Source organism: Phascolarctos cinereus, unplaced genomic scaffold (genome assembly GCF_003287225.1).
Source record: "Phascolarctos cinereus isolate Bilbo 61053 unplaced genomic scaffold, phaCin_HiC Scaffold_7;HRSCAF=346, whole genome shotgun sequence".
NCBI lineage: Eukaryota > Metazoa > Chordata > Mammalia > Diprotodontia > Phascolarctidae > Phascolarctos > Phascolarctos cinereus.
In genome coordinates, this window is record NW_027556180.1 from 149,431,453 (window position 1) to 149,445,676 (window position 14,224).

A 14,224-nucleotide genomic window follows, 5' to 3' on the forward strand; every position below is an offset into this window, starting at 1 on the left:
GCTAGCGCGCCGCCCGCCGCCGGGCCGCGGTGGAGGAAGCGGCAGAGGAAGGAGGGCGGGGAGCGGCGGCGGCACGGGCACTGCGGGCCAGCGGCGGCGGCCCGGCGACGGCTCCTGCTTCCGCTCCCGCTCCTCGCTTCCCTCCCGGCGGCGTTCGCGGGGCTGCCTGTCCACCGAGCGCGGTCCATGCCCAGGGCCGCCGCTAGCGCTGCTACTGCTGCTGCCGCCGCCGCCGCCCAGGGGGCTGCCGCGGCCGCGAGGCGGTGGTGGGGGCGGCGGCAGCGGCGGCGGCAGCAGCAGCCGCCCGAGGACACGGCGGCGGCGGCGGCGGCGGCGGCGCGTTCTGGGGTCCCGGCTCGGCGGCCGTAAGTCTATGTCGGCGGCCGAGGAGGCGGCGGCGGCGGCGGCGGGGGACGATGCGCGAGTACAAAGTGGTGGTGCTGGGCTCGGGCGGGGTGGGGAAATCCGCCCTCACTGTGCAGTTTGTGACCGGCACCTTCATCGAGAAATACGACCCCACCATCGAGGACTTCTACCGCAAGGAGATTGAGGTGGACTCGTCCCCGTCCGTGCTGGAGATCCTGGACACGGCGGGCACGGAGCAGTTCGCCTCCATGCGGGACCTGTACATCAAGAACGGCCAGGGCTTCATCTTGGTCTACAGCTTGGTCAACCAGCAGAGCTTCCAGGACATCAAGCCCATGCGGGACCAGATCATCCGAGTCAAGCGGTAAGGGGCCGGAGAACCCCCCACCCCACCCTGGGGAGGCACCCCCGGCTTCCCACCGTCCACCCCCTGCGTAACCCACCCAGTGCAGTGAATGGGGGGGGTCCTGCAGACAAGTTCAGGTCGGAAATAGAGGGGAGGGGCGGCCACCCGGCCTGAAAGACCTGCTCCGAAAGGAGTCGGGGGAGGGGTCGCAGCGGGCGCCTACTTGGAATTGTCTCTTTGGGTGGGTTTGTGTGCCCTTGGGTGTGTGTATATGTGTGTGTGTTGGCCTTTGAGGCTGTTTGTGTGTGTGTGTGTGTGTGGTGTGTGCGCGTGCATGTTGTTGGGTATGTTATGCTTTCAAGTTTGGCTCGTGCTTTGTTTCGCCAACTAAAATTTTGTCAGCTTAGGTCTAGCGAATCCTTTGAGTAAAAGAGCTGGCAAAGAGTCCAAAAGGGAAAAAAAAAGTTGAAAGACTTTCCAAAGGGGGGGGTTTGGAAAAGGGGAGAGGGGCGGAGACAGGTAAGTTCTGGAAAAATAGTTGCTTTTTTAATACAAGTGATTTGGGTAAAAAAAAGCAATTGTTTTACTGTGTTTCACGACAGGGTATTGCAAAAATGTTAAGGTGAAAGGGCAAGCGAATTGATGCCATTTTCACTCTTTTGCCGTTTTGCTTAATAGCTAGTTTTGAAAATGATTATTAACAAAATTTTGGATAGAGAAAGGGTACAATAGCTATCCGCAAGCCCTGTGGGTTTACAAATATGCATAGCCTACATTAGCGTGTGGGCGCATAAAAAGGCTATTAGAGAATTTAAAGAAATTGGAGGGAGTTTTTTTTTTACTTACAAAGGAGATTTTTCTTTCCCGAATGGTTAGCAAAAAGGAAATTCATTGTAAGATTTGCAGGGGAAGTTTCAGTACCTTTTTTTCTGAAATGGGGATTTTTCTCGTTTCTTTTTCTTTTGGCCTTTGTATAATAGGTGCTTAATAAATGCTAGTTCACTAGCTGGCTTTTATCCCCAACACCCTTCTCAGTGCCTGGCATATAGTAGGTGCTTAATAAATGCTTGCTGAATTGAATTGAAATCCTTTTTATTTCTTCTATATTGTGGACCATTTCATGCATTTGAAATATGTGTACCAAAAACCTCTGCTGTAAGATTATATATTCTAACATACACAGTGATCTCAATATCAAACTTGCTAATTTAAAAAAAAAGTATTTGTAAATTTTACTAATTGTCAGTCCAACTTTGGACACCTTATTCTGGCATCTGCAATCACGTTATTTTCTTCTGATTCTCATCAGTAATTAAAGTTCTTAACTCTGAAGATATGCTGATAAATTTGTTAATGTACAATCTATAATAGAGCTTGATCACTAGTTTGTGTTTTCATTTGCCCTGCCATCTAGTTCATCCTACTGTTCCCCCCCACACACACACACACACTCTCCCCCCCACAACCTATGTGGATGTACTCAGATGCCATATACTTTTAAGAGAACAGTAAATCTATTGTGAATACAATTGTATTCTCTGTTGGGTTCTGTAGCTACTTTGAATGGGCCAGAGCCATGTATCCTGTATTCAATGAGTACTCAGATATTAATTGAAAATGAGATTACCTTTAATGCAATTTGTGAGCGTAGAAAAGTAGAAGCAGTTTTTTCAGTAACATACTCAGTATACTCAGTAGTTGCATTAAAATTTTTAAGTTTCTTCCAGAATAACAAAATGAAAAACCAAATGATTATTCAGCCTTATGCATAGCTGAAAATTTTGATTCTGATTGTTTTTTATCTCCTTTCTTCCGCTTCCTTACCCTTTATCTTTGAGATGATCACTTAGCTTCCCAGAGAGGCTATGTCATTAACTTCTGTGGTACACTTTAGTATTAGTTTGTATTATCTGTAAGGATTCACATTTTTAAAACAGAACAGTGCCAAAAAATGTTTTCTAGAGCAAGATTGTCTGGTGAAATTGCCTGTTCTTATGTAGTGACTTGATGCTCCCAAGTCCTTCTTTCAAACTATATCAGATAATTGAACTTTTCTTATTCCTTCCATCCAGGAGCTAATTGGTTACTGTATGAAGAGCATTGGGTTGAACCTAGCTAGAGATAATTTACCCTGTAGACTTTACAGTTAGGGGAAATGACATATACACAAATAACTCAATGAAAATTAATAATATTGCAAGAGGGATGCAAACATTGACCTGTGAAAGCAGGTCCTGGGAAAGGCAGAATTAAGGGGTAGAATCAGGGAAGGATTTAAGGGGAAAATAGAATGTAAGAATTCAGTAGGCAAGCCAAGGCTGGAGGGGAAGTAAATTCTAGACTTGGGGAAAACTGAGCAAAGTCATGGAGATGGGAAAGTGCAGAAATGGAAATATTTGAGTAGAGAACAGGAAGAAATCCAAGGTTGGCAGGAGCATAAAATACATGAAGGAGAGTGAGTAGTATAAGATTAATCTGGGAAGGTAGAATAGCAATCCATGGAAGAACTGAAATGGCCAAGAAGTTTCAACTTCACTCTTTAGGTAAATAGGAGCCATTGAAGGCCTTGGAGAAAAAAAAAAGCCTCTGATCAGCATGCCTTGATGTCACAAAGTCAATACACTAGCTCTTACATTTACAAGAAGAAAAAAAAAAGCCCTTAAATCTTCACTCACAGCTTATATACTTCTATTTTTGTTTTTGTTTTTGTTTTTTGGCTAGGCAGTGGGGTTAAGTCATTTGCTTAGGGTCACAGTATTATGTGTCTGAGGCCCATTGTGAACTCAGGTCCTCCTGAATCAAGGGCCAATGCTCTATCCACTGCTCCATTTATTCCTATTTTTAAGGTGTAATGGTAAGTTTTCATTTTCTGGTGTATAGGTTTGTTGCAAATTAAAAATTGACAGAGAGGAATGGAAGAGCCTTTAAAGGGAAGCTCACTGAAGCAGGAAGTGACACATGACAGCACAGGAAACAGGAAGGAAATAGAACTTAATCAACAAGCATTCATTGAGTGCTATTGGAGGCTCGGGTATAAACAAAAACAAAAGTGAAACAGTTCCTGCCCTCTAGGAACTTACATTCTGGAGTGGGCATGTATGGCCTTCAGTCTACATGTACACATAATAAATACACAATAATTTGGAGAAGTCACTAGCAATTGTGAGGATCTGGAAAACCATGTAGAAGGTGATCCTTGTTAACATTCTTGAAGGGAATAGCCATTTTACAAGGCAGAGGAAGGAAGGAATATATTCAAGGCATCAGCCAGTGCAGAGGCATAGAGAGGGGGTGTCATGTGAAGAACAGGAAGAAGGGCAGTTTGGCTGGATTATAGAGTGGGAGAAGATGTTGTTCAGTCATTTTTTAGTCATGTCTGATTCTTTGTGATCCCATTTGGGGTTTTCTTGGCAAAGATACTGGAATGGTTTGCCATTTCCTTCCCTCATCCCATTTTACTGATGAGAAAATTGAGGCAAACAGGGTTAAGTGACATGCCTGGGGTCACACAGATCAGATTTGAACTTAGGAAGATGAGTCTTCTTGAACCCATGCCTGGCACTCTATCCACTGGCCACCTAGTTGCTGTGGTAATATGTTACTCCAAATATACTCCAGAAAGGTAGGTTAGGGCCAGGTTGTGAAGACCTGTAAATATCAAACTGAGAAATTTCTCTGTGATCCTAGAAGTAATAGGGAACTACTGACATTTTTGAGTAAGGGAGACCTGGTCAGACCCATGCTTTAGGAAAATCACTTTTGCAGGACCTTTTGGGCAAGAGGTAAGAGGGCCTGAGTTAGGGTGGTAGATAAGGGAGTAGAGAGTGAGAGATGGTATGAAGGTAGAAATGACAAGGCTTAGATATGTGAGGGAAGGGAGGCTGAGGATTCACATCCAGCTTGGATGTCTGAAAGTTATGGTGATGTCCTCAACTGAAATAGAGAAGTTTTAATGAGGGATAAGTTTGGGGAGAAGGCTAAGTGGACAAACCTCAGTTTCCTGAGTCCATAAATGTCACATAGCATAGTTTGATCATAGAATCATGAAATTTTAGAATTGAAAGGTCTCAAGTGGCCATATTCATACCCAAAAAAGTACAACCCATAACCTAAAAAAGAATCCCCACCAAGACACATCCAGTAAGTGATTCTCCAGTAGCTTCTGTTTGAAAACCTTCAATGGAGAGGAACCTAGTGCCTGAAACCACCTGAAACGACCTGTTATACTTTGGAACATCTCTAATTGTTAGGGAGTTCTTGCTTATATTGAGCTTCAATTTGCCTCTGGTACAATTAATTTATATTGGCTATATTTAATAACTTCTAACCTACCAAGGAGAAAAATCTGCTTCCAAGTAACATGTGAGCTTACTCAGAATGATCCATAATGATTTTTCAAATATGAATTTGCTCCTGTTTCTTTTTCTCTGGGGTTAAGCAGAACAAGTTTATAATGTTGACCGCAAGTAATTAAGAGAAGTTTACATTACATTGTTTACTCTGATGAAGGGCAGGATTATGTAATACATCTTTAGTGTTTTCTGTCAAAAATGTTTAAAATAAGAGAAGTTTAGGTACTTCAGCAAACTTTACAAATGAACGAACTTGCTCCATTTCATGAGAAGCAGCATGAGGTAGTAGTTATCTCAGTTATCCACTTAGAGTCAGAATGCCAGGAGTTGTGTTTCTATTCCAACCTGGACCTTTGTGTTTCTATTCCAACCTGGACCTCGTGACCTTAGCAAATTCATGTAACATACCTAAGTCTCAGTTTCCTCATCTGTAAAACAGGGGTAATAATACCTTCACTCATTATCTACCTCACAGAGATGATGTGAGTTGTGTGAACTATAAAGAATTATTAAAATGTGGGCCTTGATTATGGAGTCTTGATTAATGCTGGATAAATAAGGAACTGATGTTTTTACTGTTAGGCTGAGCAGTTTATCAGGACCATAATTTGAGTATTTCATTTTGTCAGGGAGTTTGCCACTCTTCACATCTAAACACTGCCCTTGATACAGTATGGCTTAGAACTGACAACAGCAATTTTGTCACTATTTGAAATTTATTTCCTCTTCTTACACCTGGGCCTACCGAAATCACTTCTGCCATTCTTCTAGTCTCCCAGATTCTTAACCTCACTGTTATCCTCAGTTCCTCATTTTCTACTCTCTTGTTAATCACATGATAAATCTTGTTATTTCTGCCTCCACATCTCACATCCAACCCCTTCTTTCTGCTCACATAGCCACAACTTTAGTTCAAGCCCTTACTGCTTCTTACTTAGACTCTTATAGACTCCTGTTGGTTTCCTACCTCTCTTCCACTTCCACCCTTACTTTTCCCAGCTGCCAAAGTGATTGTCTTTCAGGGCAGGTATGACCACATTGGCACCCCCAAGTTACTATGATGAGCTTTATATGGGAGCTAAAGAAAAAAGAACCCACCTGTTTTCTTATTCTGACCCCACTTTTTTTTTTAATTACACAGCATGTGTCTTAAGTTCTCTATTTTCTAGGCCTGTACCATCTTGTTGAGAACACATACATACTAACAAATAATTACTGTACGACAGAAGACACTTAATATTTCTGTTCCTCAGTTTCTTTCTCTGTAAAATGAGATAATCTCCAAGGTAATTAGATAATTTCATAGGACTTGAATGAAAGGCACCTCAGGAACCAGTTAGTCCAATCAACTTCCTTATTTTATAGATAAGGAAACCCAGGTCCAGGAAGATTTAAGTGTTTTGCCCCCAAGGTCAGGACCTTGAACCCAACCCTCAATCCAGAGTCCATCCTCTTTCTGCTAAAGAATTTAAGGAAGCCTTTGAGATCACTTCCAGATACTGGTAATATAGAAGGTTTAATCTAAAAGGTAGATTTGGCTTGGGAATTGAAAGATAAGAAAGATTTGGGGTACAACGGAAGGCAGTATGACATTCTAGATGAAAGAAATAGCATAGGCAAAACCACAATAACAGGAAAACCAAAGCATTCTTTTTCAAGATGGCTTCTAAGTGATGAATTGGGTAGAGTTCCAGGCCTGGAGTCAGGAAGACTCCTAGTTCAGTGCTGGCCACAGACACTTACTAGCTGTGTGACCCCGGGCAAGTCACTTAGCTCTGTTTGTCTCAGTTTCCTCATCTCTAAAATGAACTGAAGAAGGAAATGGCAAACCACTCTCATATCTTTGCCAAGAAAACTCTAAGTGGGGTCATGAAGAGTCAGATATGACTGAAAAACAACTGAACAACACTAGCTTAGTGTGGCTGGCCTTGGAGGTAGGGCAAAGTAGTAAAGTGAGATAAGATCACAAAGGTATTTTGGGGCTGTGGGAGCAATTGAAGGTGTTTGAGTAGAGGAGGGACATGAAGGCAAGTTCATCACGAGGAGGCATCTTTTCATTCTTCCTACGTGTATCACCAGCTCCTAGCACATAAGAGCCTAATAAATACTTGTTGATAGATTGATCAAAGCTAGATGTTAGTAAATACACTTAAGTGCATTTGGAATTGATTGCTTTATCTAAAAAGTAGTCCTTAATGGGATGGTAATCTTGGAAGGCAGTCTCTAGTTGGTCACCCAGGGATCTGTCCATGGCCTGTGATTAGCATTTTTTTTTTTTTACCAGTGACTTGAAGCATGAATGGCATGCTTATTAAGTTTGTGAATGATACACAACTGGGAGGGGTGGTTACTACTTGGATTACAGAATCAGCATCCACAGAAAAATCAGCCAATTAAAATGATGGGATGAGTTTAATAGTATGAAATTCACTAGAGATGACTATAAAGCCTTACATTTTTAAATAAAAACTTCATGTAAACTTATAGAGATGGGAGCACTAAGGCTGGTGAGGTCTATGTGGGAGAAATCTGGGGATTGTGTTAGACTACAAGTTTAACATGAGTTGATGGTGCAGGCAAGAAAGGTAATGCTCTTAAAGAGACATAATGTCCCAGTGGAGAGACCTGATAAGGCCTATTATGGTTTACATGTCTCAGCATATAATGAGACTTGTATTCACTTCTTTGGTAGGTACAGTATTTTAGGAAGGATATTGACAAGTTGGAAAGGTAAGGAGATTGGATATCCTGCCATACAAGGATCATTTGAAGGAATGGGTTTAATCTGGTGAATAAAAGACCTTGGAGAAATATGGTAATGGTCTTTAGATATTTGAAAGGCTGTGATGTTAGAATTGGATTAGATTTGTTCTGCTTTATTCAAGAAAGCAGCAGCTAGAGTATGGGTTATAATTGCAGAAAAGGAGATTTAAGCTTGATTTAAGGGGGAAAAGCTTGAAAACAATTATCCAATGTTGCTCTGAAAGATAATGGATTTCCCATCATTGGAGGTCTTTGAGTGAAGACCCTATAAATAACAATTGGGAATGTCATAGATAGAGGACTGAGATAAAGGACTTCTGCAGTACTGTCTAACTCTGTAATTCTGTGAGTTTGTATTTCAGAGTTTAAAGAAAATTAATCTGTTATCAGTTCATGGGATCAGTTGCAGGGAGAGGTAGGTGGGTGTAGGGCTGTTGTGAGACCAGTTAAGGACTATGGTGATATCAGTGAAAGTAGAAAGAAAAGAAAGGATATGTGAAACATTATGGGAAAAAAAATCAGTAGAAGCCAAGTAGAGGTTGAAGAGTGAAGTTTTAGATGATCCTGAGCTTTTTTGCCTTTATGTCTAGGATTATGGTACCATGAATAAAGCTAGGAGGGAACCTGGTTAAGTATCTGTTAACTCAGTTCAGTTGTGTGCTGCTCATGCACCAAATTTAAGACAGAGTACCTATTTTCATGAACATTATAATATCATTACAGGGCTAAAATACAAACATAACTATAATACATAATGTTATTTAAGAATATTAGAGAATTGCAAAGTGCTAATATGAGGTTAGTAGAATAGATAATAGAATAGGAATAGTACTTCAAGAGGTAATCTAATCTTCTGTTCCTTTTCCCTTCCCCCATTCTCCCCCTCTCTCCCATTCTGCATCCCCAACTTTATTTTACATATGAGGAAACTGAGACTCTGAAAGATAAAGTAATATGCTCAAGATCACATAGCTTATACTAAAGGAGAACGTTGTTGGACAGGCAGTTTTAATGTGGGGCTAGAATTTGAGCGAACAGTCATAGCTATACAAACAGATTTGGAAATCATCTGTGAGCAATGATGGTTGAGCACCTGAAGGTAAGACTGAAATGAAAGGATCACCATCATTTTATTAGACTGTTTCACTCAAAATATTTTTCTGATCTAATGAGAAAAATCAAGTTTCTTAAAGATACTTAATAATACTAACAGTGGTAATGATATAATGAAAGACATTTCAGTAAGAATGACTAACATTTTGTGTGTGTGTGTGTGTGTGTGTGTGTGTGTGTGTGTAGGTAGCTATGTCAAGAGCTTTTTTTCTTTCAGTATGTGAAAACTCGGTTCGTATAGATGCTCACAGTACAGAAAATCGATTGCAATCCCTCTTATACTTAGTGGACAGTCTCAAGAATTGCTTTGGCCAAAAAATTCATTATCCTGATGCCAACCTGGTAATAAAGCTCTCACCAAATCTATCTTGTACAAAAGATAAAGTTCATTACCAGTTTGGCACTCAAAGCTTTTCCACTTTGGTAAGACCTACCAGCCTGTTTGCAGTCGGCACATTGTTTGAGAAGCCGGGGTCACCTTCACAGTATGAGGAGACCTGACGGTGGGACTAAAGTGTGGGCTTGAGAATTTATTATTTCAAATGCTGGTTACCTACTATATTGTAGCTTTATGTTTAATTGAAAATCCTTTTTGAAAAATTGTGCATATTGCTTCAAGTGACTGGGCTGAAAACATTTGTACCTGAAACTACTATTTAGGATTACTTGCCTAGTAAGAAAAATGTAATTTTAAAAAGTCCTGAATTACTTGATTTTTCTTTTGTTGGTAGTCTTTTGAGGATAGCCTTTATGGAGTGCTATTATTATCCTCAATTTTAATTATCATTAAATAAAGATTTAAAATGAGCTTCTTAGAGTTTAAGTTATTCCAGTTAACTGTACCAAATATAACTCCATATTCTTCTGAAGTCATTGCTAGGGAAGTACAGTAATTGTGAAATCAGCATCTTAAGTCTTTGAAAATTTGATGTATTTAGTTACTTAATGATAATTAAGCCTGTTAAAAATATAACTAATCATGCATTGCAGAAAACTGTGTCTGAATAAGCTGTTTTAAATAGATTACAACATGTAAATTAAGTATACTTTTAAATTAGGCATCTTTTTCATTCAAAATGCTGAGCTGAGTTCAGTGGTAAAAATTGAATATATACAATTATATATTGTGCTTTCTGTAGTAAGTTTTAAAGTTTTAACTCACCGAAAATTAACTTTTGGGTTTCTTAGTGGTAAATGTGTTGATTTGAAGTCTTTCATTTCCAAATATCTAGTGCTGTCTATTATATTTGTGCTAAATAGCTCTCAAATTACAGTTTACTTCCTGTTTTACAGTTTATATGACAGAGAGCTGATCATCTGCTTAGTACATGTTATTAAAAGTAAAAGAAACAGTCTCCTATTTAAAAGATTCAGGCAGAATTATTTATTTTCAAAATGTTTTGATTCCTTTGTCTTTTTTTTCTCTTTAACCTCCAAGCCCTTTCAAAACTGATTCAGAACTGCAGTGACTACTGAAATAGATCATTGGAACAGATGGTTAGTAAAGGCTATGGCTATTACAGAGAAGTGGTATTTAGTTGTTAAGCAAAATGATGGCATACCCTGAGAATATTTATTTTTAAATGTAATTTAGTAAAGCATCCTTTATTGTTTTGAATATTAGAAATATGAATTCATACTCCTTTTTATAACATTATTCTTAGCACAAATAAGCAGAATATCTCTTGTCTACTGCAAATAAAACGGAGGAAAGGGATGTCGTATAAGACATTCAAGTTAGATAAATGGAAGAATATCCTTGATTTTAAAGGTATTTCAGGCCTAAAACATTTTGCCACTGGAGATTTAAAGAAACATTTCCTCAGGAGGTTTAAAACAGAGATAGCTCATCATCTATCCAGGGTAATATTCATCCTTGGTCATTCAATCAACAAGGGTTTATTTAACACTTAGTATGTGCCAGGCACTGTGCTAAGTGCTGAGCATACAAAGAAAGGCAGAAACATTGTCTCCTCCCTCTAAGGAAACATTCAAATAGGGAAGACAGCATATAAATAACTGTAAGACAGGTCTCTGAGGGAGGAGACAGGAGCAGCTGGAAAATCGAGAAAAGGCCTCTTGTGAAAGTAGAATTTGAATCTTCATATGAAGACTAGTTGAAGAAACAGACCAAAAAAAAAAACCAAAACTAAATCTTGAGAAGAGAAAAATCATAAGGGATAGGACAGCTCTTTAAGGACTATCGTGTGGGAGAGAGTAGGATTGGAAACACTGGTTGGAAGTTGCAGATGCAAATCTTAAGCTCTAGGTCAGGATGTATTTGGTGTCATAATTGAGAGAGCACTAATCTTGGAATAATTATGACTGGAGTTCAGATTTTGCCTGAGACTCATACTAGATGTGTGACCTTGTCAAGGCACAACCTCTGTTCTTATCAGTTTTCTTATCTACAAAACTACATGGTTGTATTCAGTGGCTTCAAGTCCCTTCCAGTTCTAAATCAATGATCCTATGATTCCTGTCCATCAGAGAGGCCAATGATTGGAATATAGGAGCTGAATAAATTCTTGTTGACTAAATTAGAGCTAACCAAAATTAATGGCTTGTAATGTGATTTAGCAAATTTGGGGGGTTTTTTGACCGTGCATATTTGTTTTAAATATCCTTCTCACCCCCCAATTGACTGAAAGATGTGGAAGGGAGAGAAAATAGCTTTGTTCATTGAAAAAATTTTACTTAAAAAAAAAACCACAAAATATAAATGGCTTGCCTTGGGAGATCATGGGTTCTTACTGGCAGACTTCTGGAACAGATTGGACAACTACTTCAGGGATGTTGTAAAGGGTATTACCTTTTGGGTAGAGTTTAGATTAGATGAGACCTTTTCTATCTCTAAAATTCTGTGATCTGCCGTTAAAATAAAAGCACAGAGGTATGAATTCAACATGTGTTTAATATAGTTCAGTTTTGCTGGTCTGTAGAGTATAGGAGGCAGCTAGATGGTGTAGTGGACTGAGCACCAGGCCTGGAGTCAGGAGGACCTGAGTTCAAATCCAGCCTCAGACATTTAACTAGCTGTGTGACTCTGGGCAAGTCACTTAACTCAGTTTACCTTAACCCACTGGAGAAGAAAATGGCAAATCACTCCAGTATTTTTGCCTAGGAAACCCCATGGACAAGATGGTCCACAGAGTTATGAAGAGTCAGATACAACTGAACAGTAGGGTATGTAGAAAGAATAGTATGGTACACTTAAAAAGGTTCAGGGGTACCAGATTTGGGGGAGGGAGGAGGCTGTAAATGTTTGGCATAGAAGTGGGAATTCTAGTCCAGAAAGTTCTTAAGGTCATAGATTCACTTAACTAGAGCCAGGACTGGAAGAGCCCTCAAAGCCCATAGAAGACTCGACCTGATCTTTGCATAAGAAGGTTTATTGTGTTAGTATGTAAAATATGTATTGGGGCAGGGAAAAAGTGGGGCTGGAATGTCCCATAAGGAGCTGTTGAGAAGGGTAGTTTAGGGAGATAGTGATGTGGCCAGGTAGAGTGGTTACAGAAATAGAGAAAAAGGAGTGGCCTTACTTAGTAGATGTTATGAAAGATGAAATTGATTGGGTCTGTAAGATTGAGAAGAGTCAGAGGTAGCCTCCAGCTCTGAACCTGTGCTGGCAGCAGGAGAAAATCCATACAGGCCAGCTTTTGGCTCTAAGGAATAGATAGTGGTGGGTGGGGACAAGTGGATGCCCTCTGATTAGAGAGGTCAGAGCAAAAAACTCCTCCCAGAGTCTCCACATTAAGGAGGGCTCAGAAACCCTGGAAACTTTTATTTCTCATCTGCTGCATTCTGGATTCCATTCCATTATCATTAGCTCTGGCCCTCCCAATTTTTAGCTTCTTTTTGTATCTTGTCTTCGCCTGTTGGATTGGTAAGCTTGTTGAAGGCAAGGACTCTCTCTTTTTTGTTATCTGTATTCCCAGCACTTAGCACTGTGCCTCACCGAGGAAGGTACTTAATAAATGTGTATTGTATTATGGTATTGTATGTTTGATATTGGTTGGATGCAGCACAGTAATCTGATTGAGATTGATGTAGATTACGGTAGCCCATGAATGACCTTCAAGAAAATAGTAAGGACCTAGTCATGAGAACTAGAGATCAGGGTCAAAATTCTAGTCTCTTAGAGAATCAGGGATAGACAAAGTAGGACCCAAGTCCCAGAAGAAATGGAATATTCAGCAACTACTCCAGTATGAGGATACAAGTTAAGGGAACTGGTTACTGGAAAACTTGTGTACTGGGTAGAATTGCTTGTAAGAATCAAGGCAAGGGCTTCATTACTAGAATCAGAGCGTAGGTAAGAGTGGGACTGAAGCAGTACTTTGATGTTTGTTGTTTTGCCTGTGCTGTGGGTCACTGGATTCTTGTGTTGCCCTTTCTTAGAGACCAGCTCTGTCCTAGAATCTAGGGAATGTAGATTAGACTAGAGCTAGTGGACAGCCCTACTTATTCATGCTGGAAAGTTTTGAAGGCATGGCATATCATTATACATATAATATTGGAGTCTTTTTGGGGGGTGGGGCAGGAGGGATGGGGTAAGGTTTAGATTTGTGATTTCATCCTGCCCATTCACTATAGTCAATCAGTAGTATGCCAAGATACATTTCTTAACTAGGGAAAGAAAAAATTTACCAGATTTTAAAAGTGTTTTAATTATAATTAAGTTCTCGGTGAATGAATTTTATCTCTAACTTTAAAGCATTGTCAAATAGTCATTAGCAGAAAAATGTACTTTAAAACTTAGTAATGCTTGTGCTAATTTATTTTATAAAGTGTTATCAAATGGATTTTGTTAATTTTTAGTAGTTTTTGCCAAGAATTTCTGTGATAGAGTATACTAAGAAGATAGTTTTGTTATATTTCCTGATTAAAGTTGGATGGTTTAATTCATGTACATATTTCTGACCATCTGGCTCCAAAAAGTCTCTTAATGTATTGGTTAGTTGAGTTCTCTAATGTATAGCTTTCAGCTTTTATGTGAACCAGAACCCATGTGGCCAATACTTTCGCACATACAGACAGTTTGTTTTATCGTGTACATGCCCAAGTTTTGAATAATGGGCATCTAACAGCTATAAGGAAAGGTGCTGGTAGAAATGCCTACTAGTTGTATTTACTTATTACGTAAAGTCATAGGATTTAGAGATCATTTAGTTTAGTACTCTCATTTTCCACTTGAACAAATTGAGTCCCTAAAAGGTTATGACTTTTCCAAGGGAAGTCCTCTGACTCCAAATCTGTTGCTTTTCCCACTGTGCCTGTGAGT

The 14,224-nt window shown here is 39.8% G+C and overlaps 1 protein-coding gene across 1 annotated transcript in view; it reads left to right on the forward strand.

Annotated features, from left to right (window-relative positions):
* The first annotated feature begins 329 nt into the window (after positions 1-329).
* Positions 330-14,224, forward strand: part of RAP2A (RAP2A, member of RAS oncogene family) — a 41,662-nt gene continuing 27,767 nt past the window's right edge. The window contains exon 1 of the mRNA XM_020964018.2: positions 330-730. Within this exon, the coding sequence (XP_020819677.1) occupies positions 417-730 (314 nt within the window). The 5' untranslated portion in view covers positions 330-416. The remainder of the gene's footprint in view (positions 731-14,224) is intronic.